The sequence below is a fragment of the Manis pentadactyla genome, chromosome 5 (assembly GCF_030020395.1).
Source record: "Manis pentadactyla isolate mManPen7 chromosome 5, mManPen7.hap1, whole genome shotgun sequence".
NCBI classification, from domain to species: Eukaryota; Metazoa; Chordata; class Mammalia; order Pholidota; family Manidae; genus Manis; species Manis pentadactyla.
This window is the reverse complement of record NC_080023.1, coordinates 169,418,591-169,445,845: the sequence shown is the minus strand read 5'-3', so window position 1 is coordinate 169,445,845 and position 27,255 is coordinate 169,418,591. Positions and strand designations below refer to the sequence as shown.

Sequence of the window (27,255 nt, the reverse complement as noted above, 5' to 3'; positions counted from 1 at the left end):
AACATAACTGATATCTCACTGATTTCTTCAGAAGTCTCACCATCCTAAGTTAGAGGAGCTGAAGGACTCATTTCTGAAAGTGGTTCAGAGGAATTTTCACTTACAAGGATGAACTTACCATTTATAGTAGCATCTTTAGACTGGTCTAGAAAAGGTGTGATTTCTAAAAAATTCAAATTTGTACCATTTATTCAATGTCTCCATGCAACATTTGTTTCCCTTTTTTAAGTCTGGCACCGATAAAATTTTAGAAATCGTAAAATTAATAGGATTTTGTTTTTACTTTTCCATCATTTTGATTGACCACATCATCAACCAGCTGTCTTAGTAGCAACCAGAACTCATTTTCACTAACCTGTACTAAAATTTGACATGTTCTTCCATTATGAAAATAGGCAACCGATCTGATAGTAGTGCATGTGAACCTCTTGCCAGTAGAAGTCACAGGTCTTTTCCCAACAACTGTTGCAGATAGGTCAAAATGTCGTTTATGCTCTTCTCTATTTAGAAATTATTGTAGTTACTAGACCCGCCGCCAGATCTTGTTTAATGCATTAATAAAGCATACACATTGCCGTATCACAAATTTTTTCTTTTAATTTTCATATCTATTTCGATGTAATTGGTATTTCTTTTGTATTCATTCCTATTGATTTTTATTTTAGTTTACTTTGTACCTTTAAACATTATTCTGAGAAAGGGCCCATGGGTTTCATTGACCTGCCAAAAAGGGGTCATTGGCATAAAAAGGTGAAGAGCATTCTAAGCCAGCAAAATTTTTCTGGAAAAGGCCAGCTAGTAAATATTTTAGTCTTTGCAGGCCATACTGTCTGTCACAATTGCTCACCTCTGCCACTGTAGCATGAAAACAACCATAAACAGTACATTTACAAATGGGTGTGGCTGTATTCCAAAATAAATCTGTGTGTACAAAGCAGGCTGTGGGCCGTATTTAGCCCACAGGCTAGAGTTTACCGTTCCTTGTTCTGGAGTTTAGTGTGTATGAAGTTGGTGGTATTTTGTCACACAAAACATTGTTTAGGTTTGAGCTTCTCAGTTTTCTAGAAACATGTTAAACTTGACACCTGCCATCTTTAGTTGCATGTATTCAACAGCTCATGGTGATTATTTTAGTCCTTATACCAAAAAGCCGGAACACAGTCTCACTCTTTTTGAGCTTATGGCCTAAGAAAGTAAACATCGGTCTTATGTACAGATAATTACCCACATCTAAGAACACCAGCTTTGGAGGCAGCCTGGGTTGGAATCCAGGCCCTGCTACGTACTTACGGGGTGACCATAAACAAGTTTCCTAGTTTCTCTAGGCCTCGGTCCCCTCTCCTGGACAATAGAGTTAAGAATAATATTAGTAATAGGACCATCTCGTGGGAATGTTGGGAGTGTCACATGAGACCATTCTTGCGGAGAATTTGGCAGAGTGCCTGCCATCCTGGAAGCAACTGAAGAATGTTAGCGGCTATCATTCTGTTTGCTTAAACCGTACTGGAATGAGCAGGGTCACCAATTTGCTTGCATTATCAGTGCCTTAGATAATTTGGACTTGGCATTCATTGAGGAAATAAATCTGGACTATCGTGTGCATTCAGATGTTTGCAATTTCACTTTCCTGCTCATCTTTCAGCGAACATGAATTTAAAAAAAAAATCAAGCAGCTGGATTCTGTAACTTCACAAGTAAAGAACGCAGCTGGCCATGTGGGATACATAAATTTTGCTCAATAAACACGTCTTTTATTAATAAAAGTCTGCATCAAGTGTAAGCTGGGCCTTTCAATCATTGTAAAAAGAATATTCTGATGCGTGAGCACGGAGCTGACTGATTGGAAAATGTATCCTTGAATCTGTTACAACATGTAACTCAATCAAAATCAACGGATTATACAAAATTATACAACTGTGACTAGCAGAGTGGGCACACTATACGAACAATAGCTTTATTGTTTGAAAGAATATGTTAAGTATATTCGCAAATATTATATTAGTTGGGACAGTGACATAGCTCTTTTCAATCTCCCGACTTTCTTCTGGGGTTTGTAACGGTGGTAGTGGTTTAGCTTTGAGGAAAGAAGGGAAGCCCCCGACCCCCGACCCTTTTTTTTTTCTCCCAGGGGCTGCTAGGAACTGCAGTTAGAAGTCTCCACCCGCCCGCCTTGGTATAAGCGATTTTCTGGTGTTGCTTCGGGGGGATCCGCTGTGGTTGTTACCTGCCTGTTCTTATCGAAACTCACCTTGTGTTGACAGGGGACGCCCCCTTCCAGTGCTGGCTCTGTAGCGCCAAGTTCAAAATCAGCTCGGACTTGAAAAGGCACATGCGCGTGCACTCGGGGGAGAAGCCTTTCAAGTGCGAGTTCTGCAATGTCCGCTGCACCATGAAGGGAAACCTCAAGTCGCACATCCGCATCAAGCACAGCGGGAATAACTTCAAGTGTCCGCACTGCGACTTCCTGGGTGACAGCAAAGCCACCCTCCGCAAGCACAGCCGGGTGCACCAGTCGGAGCACCCCGAGAAGTGCCCCGAGTGCAGCTACTCCTGCTCCAGCAAGGCCGCCCTGCGCGTGCACGAGCGCATCCACTGCACCGACCGCCCCTTCAAGTGCAGTTACTGCAGCTTCGACACCAAGCAGCCCAGCAACCTGAGCAAGCACATGAAGAAGTTCCACGGGGACATGGTCAAGACCGAGGCCTTGGAGAGGAAAGACCCGGGCCGTCAGAGCAGCCGGCAGGTGGCCAAGCTGGACGCCAAGAAGACTTTCCACTGTGACATATGCGAGGCCTCCTTCATGCGCGAGGACTCGCTCCGCAGCCACAAGAGGCAGCACAGTGAGTACAGCGAGAGCAAGAACTCGGACGTGACGGTCCTGCAGTTTCAGATCGACCCCAGCAAGCAGCCCCCTGCGCCGCTCACCGTGGGGCACCTCCAGGTGCCCCTGCAGCCCAGCCAAGTGCCCCAGTTCAGCGAGGGGAGAGTCAAAATCATCGTAGGGCATCAGGTGCCCCAGGCGAACACTATCATCCAGGCCGCGGCCGCCGCCGTGAACATCGTGCCGCCCGCCCTGGTGGCCCAGAGCCCAGACGATCTCCCGGGGAACAGCCGGCTGCAGATCCTGCGCCAGGTCAATCTCATCGCCCCTGCTCAGCCCTCGGGGTGTCCCGGCGAGGCCGCCGCGATGGCGCAGCCAGCGGTCCTGCTCACCACGCACGACCAGACAGACGGAGCCACCCTGCATCAGACTCTTGTCCCCACGGCCCCGGGCAGCCCGCAGGAGGGTGTGGGCAACCAGACTTTCATCACCAGTTCGGGCATTACTTGCGCAGACTTTGAAGGCCTTAACGCGTTGATTCAGGAGGGGACAACTGAAGTGACAGTGGTGAGCGACGGAGGCCAGCACGTCGCCGTGGCCACCTCCGCCCCACCTATATTCTCCTCCTCTTCCCAGCAAGAATTACCCAAGCAGACTTACTCCATCATTCAAGGCGGAGCCCACCCAGCCTTGCTCTGTCCAGCCGATTCCATACCGGATTAGTACTTTAAAAAACAAAAAAAGGGGAAAATAGAGAAGTCATAAATAGAATTCTGTAAGAGGTTTTGCTCTTAATGTTTTCAAGGATTATTGTGAACCATACCCCTCCCCACAATAAATTGTAATTTTATACTGTTACTATAATTTTTTTAATGCTGGAATAACTTTGAGAGAGACCGCCTCTGAATGTTTCGCCGTGTTGTAACTGTTGTAGAATCTTAAAATTTTATCGAGATGATTCCATTTAGGGGTTGGAGTTAAATGAATTGAGTAATGAATGTATTTGTTTGTTTCCAAATTGATTTCCCAACTCTAAAAAAGGTCTTTTTTTCATCTCAGTAAATTTGTGTTGTGGATGGTACTTACCATCCCCTCCTAAGTCTCCCTTCTGAAACCAAGGTTACAAATCTGTTGGCATGAAGGACCATTTTCTACATGCTACATGGGATACTTGAACAATGGGAAAAAAGTGTTTAGTGCTAATGATCAATAAAGGAGTGGTTTCCTAATAAATTGATACATGATTAAAATGTACTGAGTGTTAATGATTCTTCAGAGTCACATTATGATTCAGGCATGAGGGAGTATGAATTATCCCATAAATAAGCATGGTGCCTAAAGTGACCCAACTAGCATTTTCATTTCGAAACTTTGGATTAATGAGACGTTTCTGTGTAGATGCAAATATGAGGCAAATTAGTACTAACCTTTAGCACAGTTTGCTAGGATACATTATTTTAGATATTAATGTGTGAAGTCCTGGGAACCAGACAGGTGGGATTGGAAAAGCACCCAGGTTTTTCCAAAGCATAGGCTACATTGAGAAGAAAATGCAGATTTTTATCGATTTGAACCTAAGTGCTGTTTGATCAGTAGGTGGAGCCAGAGAGCGAGCTAGAATTAACCATGGTTCTTGGCGTCTGATTTCCAACCTCTAGCATGATCTTCAACTCATGGTGGGCTCTTAATAAATACTGAAAGAATGAAAAATGCTCTTACGGAGTGTCAGCAAGGATTGGTGAGGAGGGGAGGTTACTTTTGTTACAGAAGCATGTTTAAAATGTTATGAGAACACTAACATTTTTACTAGAGTCATCATGCCTTTTACTTCCCTAACACACAACCTTGTTAAAATCCTCATGCAGATCAGCTCGCTTTTCCATAAAGATATTTTTCCTCCACTCCCAGTTTTGTTAATAGCCAACTCAGGAAATACACAGAATGGTGTGCTGGAAGCCTGGAGGGGTTTGCCTGTTGGAAATGGAAAGTCGGCTTCCCTTAGGAAATAGCTACAGAATTCAAGCGGGTTTTTGCTTATTTCTTTGAACCTTAATACTTGAACACAGTTCTGACATGTTTTCTTTGCCAGAATTTCTTCATTTTCATATCAGCGATGGTGATAATGAGTCATTAACTGTAGTTTGGTAAGAAATCGAAAAGGCTTGCAGCATACTATGTTATCTTAATAATTTCATTGCTCTAGAATTACTGCTTACAGGTCTCTGAAATATTTTGGCTCTTGAGTCTTAGTTGGGAAACTTGAGTCATCGGGAACCTGTTTTCTCCGTTTTCTCTTTTCCTAGTGGCCCCTCTTTTTAACTTTAGAAGAACTGTTTTCTGATTATAAATGCAGGGTGTATTCAAGGTAGAAAATATGAGAAACACATTACTAAGAAAAACTTAAGTTACTAATAATCTTAATATCCAAATATAAAAATTGGCTCATTTTGATGGAGTTTTTTCTTCTATGCTTATGTTTGTATTTTTCCACTCCACTTACAGAGTTGCAGTTTAATTGAGCATACTATTTTCTCTTTATATACTATATTTATTTTTATATCTTTATATCTCCATCTCGAAGCTGCCCTCCATATATATATACACATATACATACATCTACACATATCCATATATATACACACATGCATATTTGGATTTTTCAAAACAAACTACAACAGTAAAATTTATTCCTTGCAATAAACTATATACAGAATTAAACAAAAACCAAGTCTATAACCTCTAGTCCCCTGCTATTCTCACCCCACCCACCCAAGGTAAGTAAGGTTAAGTTTTCTGTGTTCATACCAACATACAGACTCAAAAAATAACATAGGAAAGGATTTTTACCTGCTTTGTAGTAATTGTATCACTATGTACATTTCTCTGCAACTTGCTCTTACTATTTCATGTATTAAGAGTATTGTGGATGAATGCAGCCATCTCTAACTTCCTTTTTTTTTTAAGTAAAATAGGAGTATGAATGCACTATGCTTTATTCAACTGTCTCCCTATACATGAATATTTAGGTTGTTTTCATTTTCGTTTGCCAGTACAAACTGCCTCCAGAAACATCCTATGTAATTCCTCATGTTCTTTGTGCTTTTGGAGTTTCAGTGAGTTTCTGTCATTTGACCTTATTTAGATTCAGGTCACCTTTCCAAATTACCTTTCCAAAAGTCTCCTCTGTGGTGTGGGCCCCACCTACTTCCAATCCGAGCTGTTACCAATCCTTTGGAGTTTTGTCTCTCTGATGAGTGAAATGAGTTATCTGGTCTTTGTGCATTTCCCCAGCTGGTGTTTTGATCTGCATTGCTATGACATCTCTGCAGAGACTTGCTGATCATTTGCATTTTTCTTTTCTATGAATTTAAAACTCATATTCCCTCATTTTTCTCCTGGGCTTTTTGGGCCCTTGGGGTATGAATCCATGTCTGTCCCATACTGCTTTTTAGCCCCTCCTGTTCTTCGACTCTTGACTTTCCTTGTGGTGCTGTTACCATATAAAAATGACTATCTTTTAATGTAGTCAGAGTCCCCTTTTGCCCCATTTGTGGCCTCGTATATTCTCTAGGAAAATCCCCTCTTCCCCTGAGATTGAAAAGGCTTTTTTCTGCAATATTGTTTGTTTTTCGTTAGCACTTACTGCAGCAAGAATTCATATTTACATATGTATGATATATGAGTTTGGCTGCCCACATGTACCAGGACCCTTTCTTAAATAAAAAGCTGATTTCCCTGGAACTCAAATCTAATTTCATCTTTAGGTGAAGTTCCCAAATGTACTTGGATCTATTTCTGGAATCTCTATTCTGTCCCATTGATCTTTATGTCTTCTCTGGTTTGCCAACATCATATATTTTGTATTAGCATTAAGGTAGCCTTTTAATATCTCTTAGACTGACAAAGTCTCCCCCTAGCTATTCTTTTCCAAAATTTTCTTAGGAATTCTTAGATATTCACTCTTCCAGATGAACTGTCATTTTATCCAGTACCCCCCAACACACACGCACACAACGTCTTTTGAGGGTTTTGATCAGATGTGATATATGACCTTACAAAAAGAATGACTTTTTTTTAAATGTAAAATCTTCTGCCCTAAAAACTTTATTCAAATCCTGTGGTAACCGTTATTCAATAAAAGTATATGGTTTTCTTCATATACAGTCTGTTCTTATTATATGAGGACTGTATTTTCTTATTGTGTAATTGTAATTGTATATAGACTTTTTCCATTTTATATTTTTTACAAACATAAAGAATAGCTCTATTTTGTGTATTTGTCTATAGTGAGCACCTTAGCAAAAATTCTTACTAATTGACAGTAAATATTTATAAGAAGCTCTGGTTTCTGATAAATATGATTTATGATGGTTATACATTCACCTCATTTCCAGGTTGTATTATCCCTTCCCTTGTGATATTTATACTGCTTAGTTTTCTTGTCCAGTTGCATTAGGCTGAGCTTCCAAACAATGTTGATATAGCTGGCATTCCTGTTGTGCCTCTGCTTGTAATTTGAATGGCTTTAGAACTTCCCAGTTTAATGTAATAGACGCTGTTCATTTGAGTGGTGGCTTTTACAGTACTTAGGTCATTTTCTTCTACTCCAGTTTGCACTTCACAGGAGTTTTTATCAGGGTAGGTTGCTGAATTTGATCAAATATCATTCCATATTTTTTCATATAACTATTTGGGTTTTGCATTTCAATTGATATAGTGAATTAGTATAGGACATTAAGTATTGGTATTGAATCATCTTGCAATCCTGAAACAATTCTAATACATTGCTGGGTTTCATTTATTAATATTTTGCTTGAAATTTTTACAACTGCATGCACATGCACAGTTGACCTCTAGTTTTCTTTTTTGTGCTCTTGTTTGTTTTAGGTTATGCTACTTTGAGAATGAATTGGTGACCAGCAATAATATGGCTATCTCAGGATATTACCTGTTTATTATCTGGTTGATGCCCTTTTTCATTGTACATCCTGTACAAACTTTCCAATTTTTCCTCTTAATTACCAGTCTGTGCAGGTTTTATATCTCATCTGGATCGATTTTGGTAGTTGTATTTTACAAAAGAAAAAAAATCATTCACTTTGCCCTATATTTTCAAATCTGTAGCCCATAATTCCATTCAACAGTCTCCCAAAATTACTTTAGAATCTTTGGCATTTGGGGTCTATCAGCGTCGTTATTGCTGTTGTATTTGTGTGTGTGTGTGTGTGTGTGTGTGTGTGTGTGTGTGTGTGTGTGTGTGTGTTTGCAGTCTGCTCCTTAATTTGCCAAGAGTTTATCTATTCTGTTACTTACATTAAAGTAAAAGGTTTTGCTTTTGTTTATTCTTTCTCTACCCCTCCTCCGTTCAGTTTCAGTTTTTATCTTTTGTCTTTATGAATTATTTCCCCTGTTTTTCTTCAGTTTTTTCAGTGGGTGTGTTCTTAGATGATCAGTTTTAGGAAAAAGGACACATGAAAATTGAGGATCTGAGAATTGATTTCCTCGGTCATGCCCACATGCCTCTTGCAGAATCTTCGTGTATTTCCGAAATATTGAAGATCTTGCCTAGGAGCAGTGGTTCAGTTAACTTTCTCTAAAGGATCAGATAGTAAATATTTTTAGCTCCGTGGGCCATACGTTCTTTCTTGTGAGTATTCAGCTCAGCTACTGTAGCATGAAAGTAGCCATAGGTGGTAAGTAGAGGAGTGGGTGTGACTGTGTTCCAATAAAACTTTATTGGTGGGCACTGAAATCCGAATTTCACAAAATTTTCACACATCAGAAAATACTATTTTTCTTTTGTTCTTCTTTAACCATTTAAAAAGATATGAAAGCCATTCTTTAGCCCACAGACCATACCAAAACAGGTGCTGGGCCACAGATTTCCAACCCTTACCCTGGACCCTGTTCATAATAGGTGCAAAATAAATATTTATAAGCAAGTCACAATAATGATTTTCAGCGAAAGATGAAAGATAACATTTATTGACTTACAATGTGTCAACACAGTGCTTGTACATAATAATGTTGTACATATTAATCTTGTTTAATCCTTTCAAATGGCTCCTGGGATTAGGAGTTAACATGAAAATTTAAATGCAGCCCAAGAAGGTGAGGCATCCATAGGTATTTAGATTGAATGTACATTTTATACAGGAATGGAATGCTTAAACATGAGAGCACTTTGAGCATTTAGTTATGTATATAACTGATGAATCACTAAGTTGTTCATCTGAAGCTGATATGATATTGTATGTGAATTGTATTTCAATTAAAAAAAAAGAAATGTGCTATCAAGCCATGAAAAGATACGGTGGAACTTCAGCTGCTGCTGCTAAGCACACCAAGCCGATCTGAAAAGTCTACAGATAGTATGAGCCGAACTCTGTGACATTCGGGAAGGGACAAAATTATGGAGACAGTAAAAGGGTTAGTGGCTGCCAGGGTTACAGCGGAAGGAAGGATGAATCGGTGGAGCACAAAGGATTTTTAGGGCAGCGAAAATACTGTATATGACATCATAATGGTGGATGCCTGTCACTGTACATGTGTCCAGACCCACAGAATGTACCCCAAGAGTGAGCCGTAAGGTCACCTATGAACTCTGGGTGATAATATGTGTCAGTGTAGGGTCATGAGATGTGACATAGGTGCCACTCCAGTGGGGATGTTGATAATGTGGGCTATGCCTGTGTCGGGTAGGAGCTATATGGAAAATCTCTATACTTTGCTCTTAATTTTGCTGTAAGCCTACCACTGATCTAAAAACATAGTCTTAAATTTTTTTTTCATCACCCCAAAATAAAACTCTGGACTCATTAAGCACCTGCTCTTCATTTCTCCTCCCCCAGAACCTGTCATTCAGTAGTCTGCTTTCTGTCTCCGTGGATTTAGCCCTTCTAGATACTTCCTAAAAATGGAATGACACACTGTGTGGTCTTTCATGTCAGGCTTCTACTGAGCATTGTGTTTTCAAGGTTCATCCTCATTGTAGCGTGGGTCAGAATTTCTTTCCTTAAAAAAAAAAATGTTCATCTAGTTCATGGGTTAGCAAACTACTGCCCATTGACTTGTTTTGTACATGAAATTTTATTGTAACTCAGCCACTCTCAGGCTCATTCACCCATTTGCTTAAATATTGTCTGGGGATGCTTTCACACTGCAATGGCAGAGTTGAGCAGTTGCAACTGAGACCCAAGGGCCCACAAAGCAAAAATACACTATCGAGCCCTCAGAAAGACTGCTGCTACCCCCAATCTCGTTCATCCACCTCATTTTACAATGAAGTAGTTGAACCCCTGAGAAAAACGTTACCTGCCCATGGTCACATACATCGTAACATATGACTTAGAATTAGGTCTTCCGTTTCCAGATTCGGTGTTCTCATTACATCATCCTGCCACTTGCAATATAAAACAGTGTGTTTGATATTCTCTAGTATTATTATTTTTTAAGATTATATAATATTTTATTTAATACTTCATAATACTTCAACAAAGTAAAATTGAGCAAAAGCCCCCAAAAGAGACCTTTTGTAATATTCTCATTCTTCCTACTAAAAGGACACAAGGGGAAGATAAAGATCGCCAATACATTTCAAAATGTTTTTCAGCTCTTTCTTAATACTTGGGCTCTAAATTCCTTTTCCTTTGTGAATAAAACAATACTCTAAAAAAAAACAATTAGTGCACCTTTAGGGCTTTTTGTTATTATTGGCATCTCATTAAAAAAAAAAAATGAAACAGCTGTCGGCAGTGGTAAGAATCGCCCTGCATCCTATTGTGGGAATGGCCCATAAACTCCGGAAAAGCCACAGAACAATTTGTGATGCTGGGTACCATCTTTCCTGAAATTGTCTCAAAGAAACACTGTTAAGACTGCAACGTTCTAGATGCCCCTGCTGCTCTGATTTAAGTCCTGACCCTTGATTAAATGAAATCATAGAATTCTCACCACCAAATAGAAATCTCGATAAGCCCCTGCATTATTACATTAGTGACTCTGGAGCAAAATACATTTGCCAGGAAGGAACCAGGAATTGAAAGACTGTGTCCTGGAACACAGTCACTGAATGAATCCTAGGGATTTCTTAAAAAAAAAAAAAAATTCACCCTTTCCTGTGGTGGCTTCAGAACAATTCTCTGAGCAATAAAAAACGAATGGGATCTTCTGGAAAGCTGCTGTGTACTGTCGTTTCTCAGGTCAGAGGGTATCTGAGGAACAAGATTCAACCCTGTGGGGCTTTCTACCACATGACTTCCCCATCTCAGGGATGAACTGCAAGTTCAGTGAACGCATGGGCCCCTAAAATCATTCTCAGTGGGCCCTGAGCTGTCTGTGCAGTGCCTAATGGAGAGGTCGGCCCAGGGGGCTGCGAGATAGTAACTGATGGGATGAATACAAGAGAATTTTGATTCTACAGGGAGAAGAAGTAGGTTGGGAAGAAAGGTATTCACTTGTCTTTCTTTTTTAGTAAAAGTTTTATTGAGATACAATTCACATACCATAAGATTCACTCTTGGGGGTGTTTAATTCAGTAATTGTTAGTATATTTACAAAGGTGTGCAACCATTACCAGCATCTAAGAGCAGAACATTGCCATCACCCCCCAAAAAAAACCCTATACCCATGAGCAGTCACCCTCCATTCCTACCTCTTCCCAGCCTCTGGCAACTCCTAATCTACTTTCTGTCTATATGTTTTTGCCTGTTCTGAGCATTTCACATGATTGGAATCATACTATATGGGATCTTCTGTGTCTCATTTCTTTCACTTACATAATGTTTTCAAGGTTCATCCATGTAACATGTATCAAATCAGTACTCCATTTTTATGGCTGAATAATATTCCATTGTATGGATATACAACATTGTGTTTATCCATTGACCAGTTGATGGAAATTTGGGTTGTTTCCACTGTTTCCCCTGCTCTTTAAGATATTAATTTTTTTTTAGATTTTTAGAATTATTTGTGAATTTTTATCATCATAAAAATTGTGACATATTGAGCAGTTACTATGTATTAGTCACATTAACTCATTGAACACTCCCACCAGCTGTCTTCAGGAGCTGTTATCACCATCAGCATTCTGGGGCTAATGAAGCTGAGCAATGGAATGGGTAAGCAGCTGGCCCTGGGTCACACAGCTAGTTGTTTGATTTTATTTGATTCCTACAGTGATCAATATTTTGTTCTGGAGCCAGAATCTCATGTTGGCAGTCTAGTAGAGAGCAGGGCATGTTTATCCATCTTTGCATAAGCACAGACAAAGCAGTTGATGCTAGCCCAGGGGCCAACATGAAAACAGAAGGATGTGGCAAGGAATGACACACCTCTCGCTCAGGTGAATTGAAAAGGTGGAGCTGCCTAGCCAAGCAGCCACTCTGTTCTCTTAGTAAGCTAACCTTTATTGAGCACTTACAGTGTACCGAGTACTTGTTAAGCATTTAACAGGTGCATCCCACAACCAACTCTCAAAAAATCAAGAGTGGACCAGAGGAAAGCTCCAACATCTCTTCTGGGACAATATTGGCATCCCCTTGCCCTCAGAAGATGCATCTGACTGTATACAAATTATGTACATCTTTTTTTTAATAGATGTAGATTTATTTGTATTTTTAAAACATGGTTTCTTAAGATAGTCAAGATTTATTGGACAGAAGAATTCTAAGTGTAATAGTACTTTGGACTATTCTTCCTTAAACCAATCTCTCTTTTTTTAAAAAAAAATGTTGACTATAACATTTCAGAAGGATTGCTTGAGGAAGTGGTTATGTGTTTAAGGCTGATTTCGTGGTTCTTGAGCAGTGATGATGGCCATCTATCTTGAGCTGTATTTTTCCAGTATTCTCTTTCCCTGAGAATTACTTCACTGAATTCTGAAAGGGGCATTGGGTGTTCTTTAGTTATTGGGAAGAGGGAGATTATAGGGTGAATGTTCTGGATGTCATCAACGGTTAGGATATTGGTGGTTCATTGGTGGGCTCATTTGGGGTACATGTGGAATGTGGAATGGGCCCCAGGAGCAATGAGGACCCTAGATTGTAGGATCAAGCCACCACCTTGAAGTTCCTTCTGATCTCGAATGCCACTGTTGTTGGCACTGTCCTATTTTGTTGTTTCCTCCACCAAATCTATGGATTTGGAGGGCTGAGACAGATTCTGACCACTCTAACCCTCAGACAAAAGTCCCCAGAAATGTTCATTCAACTCATTCATTCATTCATTCATTCAGTGTTTCTTGAGCACCTGCTCTGTGCCAAGTACAGTTCTGGACACTTGGGGGGTGGCAATGAGCAAACAGAGAGTGGTCTTCACTACTTTGGGGTCTACATCCCAGTGTGGGGAAACAGACAATACACAATACATAGTGCACAGAATACGTACGTACCTTATACAGTGTCAAAGGAGGTGAGGAGTGCTACTGGTGGGGGAGATTTGGTATGGCGAGGGCATTGTAGTTTTAAAGAGCGTGGTCAGGGAAGGCCTCCCTGAGAAGTTAAGATTGAAACAAAGACTGGAATGAGTGAGGGAGCCTTCGGGATATCAAGAGGAAGACAGTTGCAGGCAGAGAGAACAGCCAGTGCAAAAACCCTAAACCAGAAGCGTGCCTGGGGTGTTTGAGATTAATGAGACCAGAGAAGAGTGGGCAAGGGACTGAGGAGCTGGAGGACAGTGTGGTTGGCAAGAGGAGTATTCCGTGTGGCTTGCATGTCGACATATGTTACAGTAATAATGAAAACAATGATAACAGTTGCATTCATTCAGCAAATACTAATTGCCCAAGCGCCATATGATGTTGGTGACACCAGGGAGGCAGGAACCTTGCCCTCTGGGAACTCACAGTCTAGTAAGGCAGGCAGGCAAATTAGCATTCACCACAGCACATAAATGCTTAGGTGGGGGACATAGAAGCATGCCAGGGGAGGCTGCCCGTGGGAAGTCAACATGACAAATAGGAGTTCCACAATTGAAAGCAGGGGACAGAGAAATGGGAGATGAACATCGTCACAGAACATCAGAAGGTCTGGAGGAAAGAAGGCATTTTTAATTGGAGCATTTTTCTAGAGGAGAAAAGAAAAAAAAAGGAAGGTGGTTTATTTCTGGAGGAGAGGTGCCACATTTATACCATATGTAGGTAAGATGATCTTGTAATTTATCATCCAAACTGGGACAGCTTTGAAGGTGGAGGGTCACTATTGATAATTACACTGGGAGGGCAGGTGTAAATCAGCTCCCAGTGTGCTGTGTTATTACTGATGGAAGGTCAAACCCAGAAGCTGTAAAGTTATGACTAATGCTTCTCCCTAGTGGCAGAATACATCAACACAATGCAACAGGCAAAGATTAGAGTTTCACACCCCATGGGTCAGTTTTCCAAGAAAAATAGCAAGTCACGTTCCATGAACCTTATCGAAGTTTGAACTTTTGACCTAATACCATTAGGTATAAATTTATTATTACTATAAATGTAACTCTCAGTCTATATTAATCTGTTTATTCTTCATTGTGTGATTGTATTCCTGTTTTCAAAGTCAGTAGCTGTGGTTGATTAGATTATTGTTTCCAGATCGGGCCTCCCTCTGTGGCATCCTCGTCTGTCAGCAAACATGGTGGGTGGGGTGTGCTTCCCTGTCCCATTGATTGTGGGAAAAACCATGTGATTTGCTTCAGCTAATGGAAAGAGGGGCTTTAATCGTGCCTTTATAATTAGACTTATCCTCTTATTCTCAAGTTACCTGTCATGAGAAGAACATGCCCTAGGAAGCTGATGGCCCAAAGAGAAATAAACAGACACGTGGAGCTGATCTCAGCCTCACCCTCAGCTTAAATCCAAACCCAGCAGAGCCACAGTGAACTCACAGACCTATAAAAAAGCAAACAAGTATTTGTTGTGGAAAGCCACTGAGATTTTGAGGTTGTTTGTTACACAGCAAAAAAACTGACTCATTCAGGAGACAATTAGTGAAATCTTCAACTTACGATTGCCTCCTGAATCACCTTGTCTGATGTTCAGTATTTATGTGAATGAATGAAATAATGTTCTCCCTACAATACTACTTTAAAGTCACTTTCAACACAAGTGTGATGAAAAAGTATTTGTCTTTATACAATTTGGATGCAAATATAGCAGGGCTCTTCTTCCCATCTCGTTTCCTTTTCCTTCCTTTGAAAAAAGTGTTTATTTTAATTTTTTTATTTCTGGTGAGTTACTTTTCATGGGAAAGGGAAAGGAAGACCTACCCATAGGACTGTGCCCCCAGTCTGCCTAAGGCCTGTTAGTCTCCATGTGGGCATCTTTCACTAGAGGCAGCAATTTCCCCACTGGCTCTTGAGACTCAGCATCTCCCTGGGGAAGATGCATGAAAGGAATAAGGTGCTGGAGCATCTGTTCATTCTGAGCTGACTCAAGTTTCCATGTGTCTTCAGAAAGATCAGGAGAGCTCAGATTGATTTGAAGGACTGGGATGTTGAAGGCTCAATGAGAACTTCATTTTTTTCCAGTATTAAAATTTCTTGCAAGGTAACAAACCAGCAATCATCTTTACAGACTGTCTTTCAATCTAATCCAGTGTAGACAGCATAGGGACACCCAAATGACCACTAAGCAGGTGAGTAAGTACTGTCACTCAAAGACCTCTCCATCTTGGGTTGTGCAGCCGGCCCGTGGAGAACTGGAACAACTGGCAGTAAAGGGTAGTGGTGAACAACAAGGGCCCTGGAGTCAGAAAGAACTGGATTCAAATCCCAGCTCTGCACCTTTCCAGAGATGCGACCAAGACAAGTGACCTAATCTCTCTGAACCTCAGTTTCTTTTTCTGTATAATGGGAGTGATAGCAGTACCTACCTTATAGTGTCATAAAGAAGGATTAAATAAAATAATACCTACTACGTACCTAGCACATAATAGGCAGTCGATTTCTTGCAGCCATATGTTGTGGCAGCACTAATGACCTGCTTTCTCAGCGTGTCTGTGTCTTTGATTAGGCTCGGTTGGTCAGGGGTTTCTGTTGCTTACAATCGGTAACACACTCCCAAAGAAAGAAGCTCTGAATTAAGTGGGTCTGTTGGCACTGACCAATACTGAAGACTCCAGCTGGACAGAATTTGAGGCCATGCCAACAAAGAAGTCAATAATCTAGACTCAACCCTTGCGCTTACCTAAAAAGCCAGCTCAGATGTTTTCACTCTAACAGTGCAAACTTGGCACCTTTAGGCAGAGAGATGCCCCCACCGCCCCCATGGGAACTGTCCCCCTTCTGAGAGTTAGATGGGTACCCGTGTTTCAGAGCTGGCTTTTGATTTCATCCCAGGGTGGCAACTTTTTAAAGTAAAAGTGACCCAATAATTTTTTTTTTGTAAAATGTTTCAGACAGCAAATTTGAAAGAATTTTTTTTAGTGAACATCCATATTCTTTCTATGAAGAGTCTATCAACCAGCTACTCTATTTCTCTAACATGCCCCTGTCATTACAGCACATTTTTAATTGAAAAAGTAATACATGCACAGAGTGAAAAAAAAATTCAAACATTTCAATGTGGTATACATACTGAAAAATTATTCTCCTTCCTACACGGGATCCCTAATTCCCTTCCCCAAAAGCAGTCACATGCTTACACATGCTTATATGTATAGTTTTTCTATCTTTTTCTCCCCTTGATTCTTTTTAATGGCCCTTATTCTATATACTGTCTTGTAGCTTGCCTTTCTTTTTTTCTTTCATGTAACAACATATCATTCAAGATTCAAGATGCATTTCATAAAATTGTATTAAGCATCTACTGTGTGCCAGGCCCTTTTTCTGTACAACAGGTACTCTGGGAGGGTAGAGTAGTTTTACAACTCCCCACCCCCCATCTCGGGGCTAAAGATCCTGAAATCATTGTATACCAACTCATGCGAAACTACTCTCTTTTTTAATGGAAGCATCATTGATATACAATCTTATATTGGGTTCAAGTATACAACCCATATTATTCAATCCTCACCCCCACTTGGTGTGGTTACTATCTGTCAATATGGAAAGGTGTTACAGAATCATTGACTCTATTTTTCATGCTGTACTGAAACTATTTCATACTTAAAGAGAGTATAAACTGGGGCTTAAATGCCTTTAAGACCCAGGTGAATACAAAAATGTAGGAAGGTATCTGCAATGCAAGTAAATCAAAGCTCGACCTCAGGTGTGTGAGAGATAAGACGCTGGGACTAAAGTTGATTAGTTCTAGGAATTCTTGGCTATTTTCTTTGCAGTAAAGAAGACTCAAGTATTCCACATTTATCTGTTTGCTTGGTTTTCTTTTTTTCTGTTCTGTACCTTGTCCTCTATTCTGGATCTTTTACGTACCTCATGCCTTCTACTTACTTAGGATTTCTGCTTCCTTCTGACTTCAGGTAAGGGAAGTCCTTCTCTGGCTTTTCTCTACAGCTTTCCCAGGTATTTCTAGCACTCCTTTGGTTACAAGTAACAGAAAACATGCCCAAACTAGCAGAAATAAGAAGACAACTTCCCGGACAGATACTAGGTAGTTTCCAGAATCTAAGAAAGAAACAGGGAGTCAGAACTGCTCTGGGGACCTTGGGACCTAAACCAGAGAGGTGGTCTTGTGTGGCCTCTTGCTTCTCAGAATCATGCTCATTGCTTCTGACCTTTACTTGGCTTTATTCTTTCCTCGTGCAGATGGCTTTTCTGTACATGGCAGAAGAACATGGGTTGAAACACCAGCTTATCAGCCCAATTTAGCAAACCCAGAAGGCAGTCTTTCTCTCTTTGCTTGGATGTATAAATATCCCAGGTACAGTGCTCCACTGAGGCACATGCCCAGTGCCAGACCAGTGCCATGCTCAGGGGGATACGGTGAGCTAGGATGAGCCCATCCTCGCTGGTGGCCCACTCCTGTGGCTATCGGTGGCTTTCCCTACCTAGCAGCCCCACCAGAACTAGTCTTCAAGGGAAGGAGGTCAGCGTGGTCAGGCAAAACCATTAATGTTCATTGCAGAGGCTCCATCTCTTGTCTGCTCTCAACATTTCCTAGCTTTTCCTTGGAGATCCACTCCACCTCTGTTGTCAGTCCAAATGCTTCAGATGGAGCTGACATATCCCTGTGTGGGGGGAGGGCATGTGTCCCACATTTGGCCAATCATAGTATCCCTTGACCTTGGTCAACGATATTGGCCTAAAGTAAGGGGCAGCAAGTTTTTTCTAAAGCAACAAAAATGATTGCTGGTTTCAAGAGAAAAAAACTGATAGTAAATAGTTTAGATATAAAGGGTGGTCTAGTCTTTGTTGCAGCTACTGAACTTGGCAGTTTTAGCACAAAAACAGCTGTAGACAATGCATATAAATGAATGGGACTGTGTTTCAATAAAACCTTATATACACAAAGAGTCCATGGCCAGATTGGGCCTGCAGGCCATAGTTTGCCATCTCCTGGTTTAATAGATGGGTGTATGATGCAAGGCAAGCCAATCAGACCTAACCAGGGCTGAATCCTAGAAAAAGGCACTTTTTTTTACTGTTCTTTGCTGTGGAGCTATGAGGATATAAGGCATGTACTGCCCAAGCTGCCAAATAGAGATATATTATTTACCTATTGCTATGTCACAAATTACTCCAAAACCTAGTGGCTTAAAATGAAAAACATTTATTATTTCAGTTTCTATGGGTCAGGAGGCCAAGCACAGCTGAGCTGGGTCTTCTGTCTCAAGGTGTCTCTCAGGCTATGATCAAGTTGTGGGTCAGGGCTGGGGTCTCATCTGAAGGTTTGACTGGGGACAGATCTGCTTTCGAGCTCACTCCTGTGTGGTTGGCAGGATTTAGTTACTTGTGGGCCATTGGGCTGAAGACCTTATTTCCTCACTGGCTGTTGGCCAGAGGCTCTCATCAGTATCTTGCCACATGGACCCCTCCATAGGACAGCTCACAACATGGCTGCTGGCTTCCACAGGAGCAAGCCAGCCAGCAAGAGAGAACAAGACAGGGTGAACAGGAAGAAAGCTAGAGTCTTTTTGTAATCTAATCTCAGAAGTGACGTTCCATCACTTTTGCCAAATTCTGTTTGTTAGAAGTGAGTCCCTAGGTCCAACCCAAACTCTAGGAGAGGTGATTAGCCAAAGGCGAGGTGGGGCTCACTAGGAGCGAGTCAGAAGCTGCCCCCATGAGAGAACCTCCTGGGAGCGAACAAACCCCTGCAGAGCCATGCTTAGAGGAGTAGAGGAAGGCCAGGCCAGCAGGACCGCATTTGAGCCCCTGGATGAAGCCAGAACTGACACAAAAACATACTCCCGACCTTCAGTTCTTTGACACAAGTTTTGTTTTGTCCTTAAAGCAGTATTAGTTGGGTGTTTTGTTACTTGCAAGCATACAATCCTGACTAATGGATCCTCGATTACAGAAACTGAGTCAAAGGAAGCCTTGGATATCTATAGTTATTGGTACACAAAAGTCGTTTCTCAATGACTGCTCCTTCTGTACCGGGTAATGCCCTAAGCATGTTGCCACTACAGGCATACCTTGTTTTATTGCATTTTGTTTTATTGTGCTTCACAGACACTGCCCAACTGAGCTTCCTCAAAAGTGCCATCTCTCTATCTACCGAGCTTTACACAGGCTATCTCCTCTGCCTGGAACTTTCCTCGCCTTACTTCTTTACCTGCCCAAGACCTACTCATCCTGTCCATCTATGAATCCGCCTCTTGCAGGAAGCTTTGCCTGACCACCGTGTGAGCCTTTATCACACTGTACTGTAACTGCCTGTTTACTTATTTTCCCTCCTGACTACCCTGTGACTTCCTTAAAGGCTTGCTGTGGCATTCCTAGAGGTTAGCAAAGCACCTCACGCCCAGATGGAACCCAATTAATGTTTGTTAAACAAATGAATGGCTCTGGAACAAGCCCTGGGAGAAAATGTCAGAGTCAGGGAGTCTATGTGACATAAGGCATAAAAAAACGCTAAAAGAACATGAAAATTACAATTGGTCTGGGTGAATTCATCATTGCCAGAAAGGGATTGGAAGCTCATTTTTCTCAGAGGTAGGTAAGACAAGTGACAATACCAGGCCTGCCACACCCGGCCCAGGGTCTAGAAGTTTAGAATTCCTATTCTTGGACAACATTCCTTTACAGTCCAGGAACTTTCAAACCTGTAGGAGCTGGCAGGTAAATTGGAGGCGGTTTGTTTTCTGTGTAAATAAAGGCCCTGATCCTCTTTGCTGCCCACCCAGTTCCTTCCTCCAGTACTTCATTTCATCATTTCAGATTCTAATCCATGAAGAGGAGGACCTGGGTGGTGGGGGTGGGGTGGGGGGACAGAAAGGAAACAGGAGGATGAAAACAGGATTTGTATAGTGGTTATTTCCAGTTTCAACTAAGACTGTGCCCTAATGACTTTTTAACCAGCTTCTTTTTTTCACTTTGATTTAAGAAGTTATAGACACTGATGGGAATGTAAATTGATCTGGCACATTGGAAAACAGTTTGGCATTTCCTAGGAAAGTTGGCCATGAGCATGTGCTATGATCCAGGTATTCCTCCCCACACTGCACTTCTCAAACCTGCAAAGCATGAGAGTCACCCGGGAACCTTGTGAAAGTGCAGATTCTGACTCCGGTGTGTCTCAAAATTTAACATGGGTACAGATCACCTGGGGACTTTGTTAATAAGGGGATTCTGATTTCAGTGCTTCTCAGATTCTTATGTGCAGAAGAATCATGTAGGGATCTTGTTAAATGCAGATTTCTGGGCATAGCAAAACTTAAACATGTGAATCAGGAAACCTTGCAAGAATGTTCACGGCTCAGAATTACCCAGTTGGAAAACACCCACTGGCAGTGTCTTCAGTAGACAGATAAAGTGTGGTGTATTCACACACTGGATGTTATGCCAGAATGAAAATGAATGGACTACAGCTGCCTGCAGCAACATGTTGAACCTCACAAACTTCAAGAAGCAAGGGAAGGAAGAACCACTCATACAGTCCAAAAGAGTGGCAGAACTAAGCAACCTGTTACTTAGGTGACAAAACCATTTTTCAGTAACAATTACTGAAAATTAGGGATAGTGGCAGAAGGAAGGAGAAGCTGTGAGAGGAACATGTGAAGGGTTTCTTTGGTACTAAGAATGTTGTAGATCTTAAGTTGTTGATAATTACGCAGTCATCTGTTTTATGCCTTAAATTGCACATTTTGTGATTTCAAATTTTTTGACTTAAAAATTGCAAAAAGGGATATAGCAAGATGTCAATCACTCACAACCACAACCTCAACCTCATCACAAATACTGCTGTCCTGTCCCTAGGGATGACTCATGTTCCAGTGCCCTGGTCTCCTTTGCACTCATGTGTGTGTGTGTGTGTGTGTGTGTGTGTGTGTGTGTGTTAAGTTTTATAGAGAGAACTGCTGTTATATATGTTTTATATATATATACACACACACACAACACCATAGTTTGTATACTTTTCTGTCCTTTGACTATTTCACTTAATATAGCTTGAAGAATACTCCATATCAGTGCACATAGGAATACATTATTCTTTTTATAGTCATGTAGAATTTGTTCCATTGTATGACAGAACCATAATTTATTTTAATTGTTACTTTTAACTATAAAACAGATGTAAATACATTCCCTGTATTTTAAAAAAGGAAATGGTACTGAGGATAATGTCCTCAAACACACACACATGGAAAATTCAGGTTCTGCAATTCTTCCTCCCAAAGCTACCGTCATACCCCTGCCTTGTTAACACATAGCCTGTGTATATCCTTCAGTACTTGCTTTCCCCGATTTTCCTATTTCCCCATTGAAAACGTGGATTTGAATGTGTTTAAGTGTCTACGTGGGAGTTGCACGTCCTCCTCAGCGCAATGCATCAAGCACTCTAGCCATGCTTTACAGATAGACGTGGCTGATTACTTTCGTGTGCTGCCTGGTATTCCATGGTATGGTGAAACCTCAGTTTAACCTAACCACTCTCCTGTGGTTGGGCGTTTAGGTCGTTCAGTTTTTTGGCTGACAGTGGCATTGCAACAAACTTCCTTAGACACACTCCCTTTTGCGCATGTGCAGATGTTTCTCTGAAGAAGAGATGGAAAGCAGTATTGATAGATCATTCATAGTAGGGTCCATTTAAAAATGTACTGCCAACTTGTCCTTCAAAGTGCTGTCAATATTTGCACTCCCACTAACAATGCATTAGAAGACCAGTTTCCCTGCTCTTGCTAACAGTATATGTTATCAGCATTCTTAATTTTTATTGATCTGGTAGGTGGAAAAAAAGGAATTTATGATGACTTCATATTCATTCCTTTATGACTAATGAGGCTGAACACGTCTTACACATTTGCTGCCCAGAATCTGCATTTGACTTGATCCTCCATCATTCTTCTGCACATTAGTGTTTGAAAAGCACTGAAGTCAGACTCTACTTCTTAACAGGGTCCCCGGGTGCTCTGAGACACACTGGAGTCAGAATCCGCATTTAACAAGGTCCCCAGGTGCTTCTCAGGCTCAGGAACTTTGGGAAGTACAGTGTGGGGACGGATAACTGGATCATAGCATATGCCCAGCTTTACTAATATGTGTGTGTGGTCTTTTCTATTTAGAAAGGATGTAAAACAGTATTTCCGTTTATTTTAACTTACATTTCTTTCATCATGAGTGAGCTTGGATTTTTTTTTTTTCGTATTTTAGGAGCTATGTTTTTCTCCCCTGGGAACCAGCTACTCACTGAATCTTCTTACTTACATCAAACATGCCAAAGCTGTTCTCCTTAGAGCTTTATTGTTTCCTCTCCCAGAAATGCTCTCTCTCTGGTTCTTCCCATGGCTGCCTATTGCATTCAGGTTTTAGCTCAAAGGTCACTTCTAGCCATACTCAGCACCCCACCACCATCACCCAGTCACTACCGCCGCCCCACTTCATCTTGACTGTGGTGCCCATTGTTACCTGCCGTGACCTTGTGCGCTCATTTCTCCTTCTAGCTCTGACCAACCCACTGGATCTTGTTTCTCTTGCATGTCACACTACCCAGAACCTGGAACAGAGCCAGGCGATAGTGTGGGCTCAAAAATGCATCAGGTGAACAAATTAATTCCTGGCAGATGAAGAACTAAGGTTTGCCCCTGTCTAGCTTTACATGGATTGAGAAACCTTTGTATCTGGATAGCCATTTACTCATTCATTCTTGTATCCATAGTGGAGAATCACAGTGGTGATGACAGAGTCAAAGGTGGCTTAGAGGAGCATGACCCACGCAAGGTGCTCGCACCCACAGGAGGCCCAGGACAATCAGAGAGAAAATTACAATTTATTTTTATCTACTTCTCTTAAAGAAAGCAATTATTTGAGTAGTATATTAACTACTCATTTAAAACACTAAAACTGATATGAAGGCATAGGAAATCTACAGCTCAGAAGGTCTGAGAAATGTCAACACAGCCTTGTTTGCTTCTAGTTTATTTCCATATAAAACAATATCTGTGCCTACTTAATTAGAACCACCATTCTAGGTGAGTGTTCACTATTATTATAGATAACAATCTTTTTTATAATAATAGGGTAGGAGTTATAGTTACCACAGTGAGCACGGCCTCTGTACTAGACGTTGTCCTGTGTACTTTACATATATAAATATACTTTAAATATATAAATCCATTCATCCTCACAACCACCCTAGCTGTATTAGCATTGCCTTTTTATCAATGAGAAAACGGGGGTACAGAGCAACTTTCTCAAGTTTACACGGTAACAGAGCCAGGATTCTAACTCAGGCTGGCTCTGGCCTGGGCACTTGGTTATTACATCATACTGCCTCTGGAATCTGCCCAATGCTTTGTAGAGCTGTGGTGTAACCAAGAGAATCTTTTGCATAATTCAGAGGTGCACTGTTTATCTCTGGGCCAAATACTTACAAGTTATCAAAATTACAGATATGCTCCATTTCTCTTTTACAAAGCGACAAATTTATTGACTTCCTCTGTGATAGCCATTTTTTAAAAATCAAGTCAAGGTGACATGAAGAATGAGAAAGTAACTAGTTCCCAAGAGAAACATCCTCTGGAGAGAGTATTTTGAAATGCAGATTTGGCCATGATTCCTTTGTTATATAACTTTGTGGCTGAAAACAATGAAAAGTTGTCATCTATAAAAAGCCTCTATCTGGCCTGTTTAAACTTAGCAATAGAATTTTCTATTCTGTTTAAACATCTTCCATATAAAGAGCTTCGTGGGTTTGAAATTCATTTGTTAAAGACGGAGTGATGCACCCTCTTCAGTTTAGTTGGCAAAAAAGCCCAGGTTGATTATCAGGAAAGCTGGATATTTCACAAGTTGGACTTCATTAAAAGAAAATGAATAGTCAATTTGTATAACTGGTGAATGGGACTGAAAAAGGAGAATCATGACTTAGCATAGCCAATGATATCTTACTTTGACTTAGATCTATATATCATAAGTTTCACTAATGACCCTTGACATCAAGCCATTGAAACCGAACATGGTAACAAACTTAATTTAGAACCATAACTTTAAGCAGATATACTGTAAAATAATAAAAGAATGCCTTCAAAAAACAAAACAAATTTAATCAGGAGCTGTCATTATATTTATGGAAAACAGTAATTTTCACTGTTTCTTTGTTGAACTAATACAGGCAGGGAAAATATAAATCAGGACCATAGCGAAATACCATTGTATATCAACTTGGTTGGCAAAAATTAAGACATCTGATAATACTGAGTGTGGTTCCATGGTATGTTACATTGCAGAGAGAAGTATAAATCATTGCCACCACTCTGACAATCTTTTAAACACCTACATTTCAACCAATGTTTATGTTCACTTAAGAAACTGTTGACCCTTTTTCAGAAAGATCATAGCCACACTATTCACATGGCAAAGTCTAGGAAACAACCCAAGTGCCCATCAACAGGAGGGCAGGTGAATAAACTGTGTTGTTTTCACATCAGTCAAAATGGACAGATGACAGTGACGGCAATTTGGATGATCTTAGCAATATAACAAAGAGGTGGGGGAAAGTAATTCCTGGAAGATTGTATTATCTTTGAAGTTCTTTACAAATTAAAATGGTATGTTTGTTTAAGAACACTTATAAGTGCAAAAACAACTTGGTAAAAAGAAAAAACAAAGAAGTATGGGGGGATTTAGGTTGATGGCTATGAAGTTGGGGGGTGGGAGGTGGGGAGACGGGCCATATGAGAAATGTGGGTTGTGGTTAAGGCCCTCACTTAGGTTGGTGAGGTCTCTATTGTATCATAAGCCAAGGAATAAACAAGCAACCAAACATATATTGATGAGGGATGGATTACTTCTGACATGTCCTGTACCAAGGACTGAGTGATCCAGCTGTGTGCACCTGAGCTGAGAAGTGCACTGTAAACATAGCACTGTAAACACCTGTATACACACCTCAGGCAGGGTAAAGGGGTATCAGACTCCCCCAGTCCTCCCCACTCCACTTCCCCAGAGGCAGCCACTGTCCTCAGTTTATCCGCTATCCTTCTGAGACATTCCCAAAGGAAACACTATAGACACCAGCACATTCGTGTTTTCAGATGGCTTTACGTGTATGAGTGACTGCTACACACACATCTCAAAATTGTAAACCTTGCTTAGGTTTTTTTTAAGTCTCGAAATTTTAACCTCGAGTGACCTCACCCGGCAATACACCAACTTGCCTAAAATCAATTTACAAATTGGAAATCAACGGGAAGTTTGAGGAAAACAGCCCAATTTTTGAGAGATTTGAATATGCTCTTTCTGCAGGCCTTCCGCTAGGGTTTGCCAGCGGTGACCTTGCAGAAGGCGTATAAGGGAGGCTGCGAAACCGCAGAGGGCCGGGGCCAGCCGCAGAAATCCGCGGCGCTGGTAGAAATGCAGATGGCCAGGCGCCGCCCGCCGGATTCCGAGCCGAACCTGGGTCTTTTGAACAAGGACGCCCACGTGATGCTCGGGTTGGGGCAAGCTTAGGGCACAGCCTCGTCTTAAGTAACTCGCCAATTTGAAGAAAATAAACACCTGGGGGATATAAGTAGCTTTCTTGCTCCCCGTTGGATGTCGTTCACCTGGTGCAAGGAGGGGGTACCCTCGGGTCTCATCAAGGTCCCAGCCAGTCTGAGCACGAACGCCAATTAGCTCAACCCCCCCACCCCCACCCCAGAGGACCACGCCCCAGTCACCTGCTGGGAGGGGCGCGCCCCTGCTGGCCCCAGGCTGCTTCTGTGTGGTCTGGGACACTGGGCGCCCGAGTCACAGGGCTGGGGGCGGGGGAGCATCGCGGAGAAACACAGATTCCTGGACTCCACCGCCTGCAGCCAAAACTTTTGGAATCCGCATCTTTAACCGGCTCCTCCACGAGCAGTGCTTTCACCCTGCGATTGGAGTCACTCTGGCCTCATTTAAATTTCAAATTCGAATCTGCAGCTACGGCGGAGAACCACGAGTGGAAGTCGTGCGTCTCAACCTTGGCTGCGCCTCAGAATAACCTGGGAAGCTTAAAAAAAAAGAGAGAGAGAGAGAAAACCGATGCCCAGGTTTCAGTTCAGACCAATTAAGTCAGAATCTAAGAACACAGCCAGTGCAGCAGCCACCCCAACGGCCTCACCGGGGAGCTCGTTAGAAATACAGAAGCTCAGGCCCCAGTACAGACCCACTGAGTCAGAATCTGCATTTTAACGAGATCCCCAGTGATTCGTGCGCGCATTAAAGTTGGAGAGAGCTGTGCTTCTGAAATTTTAATGGGCAAACGAATCACCTGGGGATCTCGTTAAAATGCAGACGCGGTTTCTCAAACTTTAATGTGCATGCGAATCACCTAGGGAGCTTGTTAAAATGCAGATTCTGATTCAGCGGGTCTGGGGTGGAGCCCGAGAGTCTGCATTTCTAACGAGCTCTCGGCCGGGGCGGCTGCGGGGGCGCAGGCAGCGAGTCCCAGGGACCCCGAGGTCTTGGCTCCGGGCCAATCAGCCGTCAGCGCGCGTGATAAATCGGCCTGCTCGCTCCGGAGCCCAAGTGCCGGGACATGCGCGCTCTGGCCGAGGGGGGTAATTACCGAACTCCATCCAGGAGTCGGTTTTGTCAAGTCGGCCACTCGTAGGGACGCGCCGGGGGCGCGGTCCTCACGCCATGTCGCGGCGCAAGCAGGCCAAGCCCCAGCACCTCGACTCGGAGCAGCAGCCTGCGCGCCCTGAAGTGGCGGGGTGGCCGGGTGAGTAACGCTGCGGACGCCCCGCGGGGGCTGGAGGCTGCTGCTTCGCGGGCGCCCCCCGGGGCCGCGCGGGTGCCAGAGCCCGGCACCGGGCGTGGGAGGCCAGCTCGAGTTGTGGGGCTCAGGCCTCGGTGCCCCGCCTTTGTGATCTACGCCTCCTTGTAAGTTGACCCTCCTGGGGTACCCTGGCTGCTCCGTGCGTGGGCTT

General features: G+C 42.1%; 1 protein-coding gene across 4 annotated transcripts in view; it reads left to right on the top strand.

Annotated features, from left to right (window-relative positions):
• ZFP64 (ZFP64 zinc finger protein) overlaps positions 1–27,255 on the top strand; it is a 64,330-nt gene that overhangs the window by 24,628 nt on the left and 12,447 nt on the right. For 2 of the 4 annotated variants that reach the window (XM_036901949.2, XM_036901948.2), the window contains exon 6: positions 2,262–4,075. The exons of 1 other annotated variant lie outside the window; for it this stretch is intronic. In XM_036901949.2, coding sequence (XP_036757844.1) covers positions 2,262–3,544 — 1,283 coding nt within the window. In that variant the 3' untranslated portion in view covers positions 3,545–4,075. Of the gene's footprint in view, positions 1–2,261; positions 4,076–25,686; positions 27,048–27,255 lie in introns of those variants that run through there. One more of the 4 variants, XM_036901951.2, reaches the window with a different exon arrangement.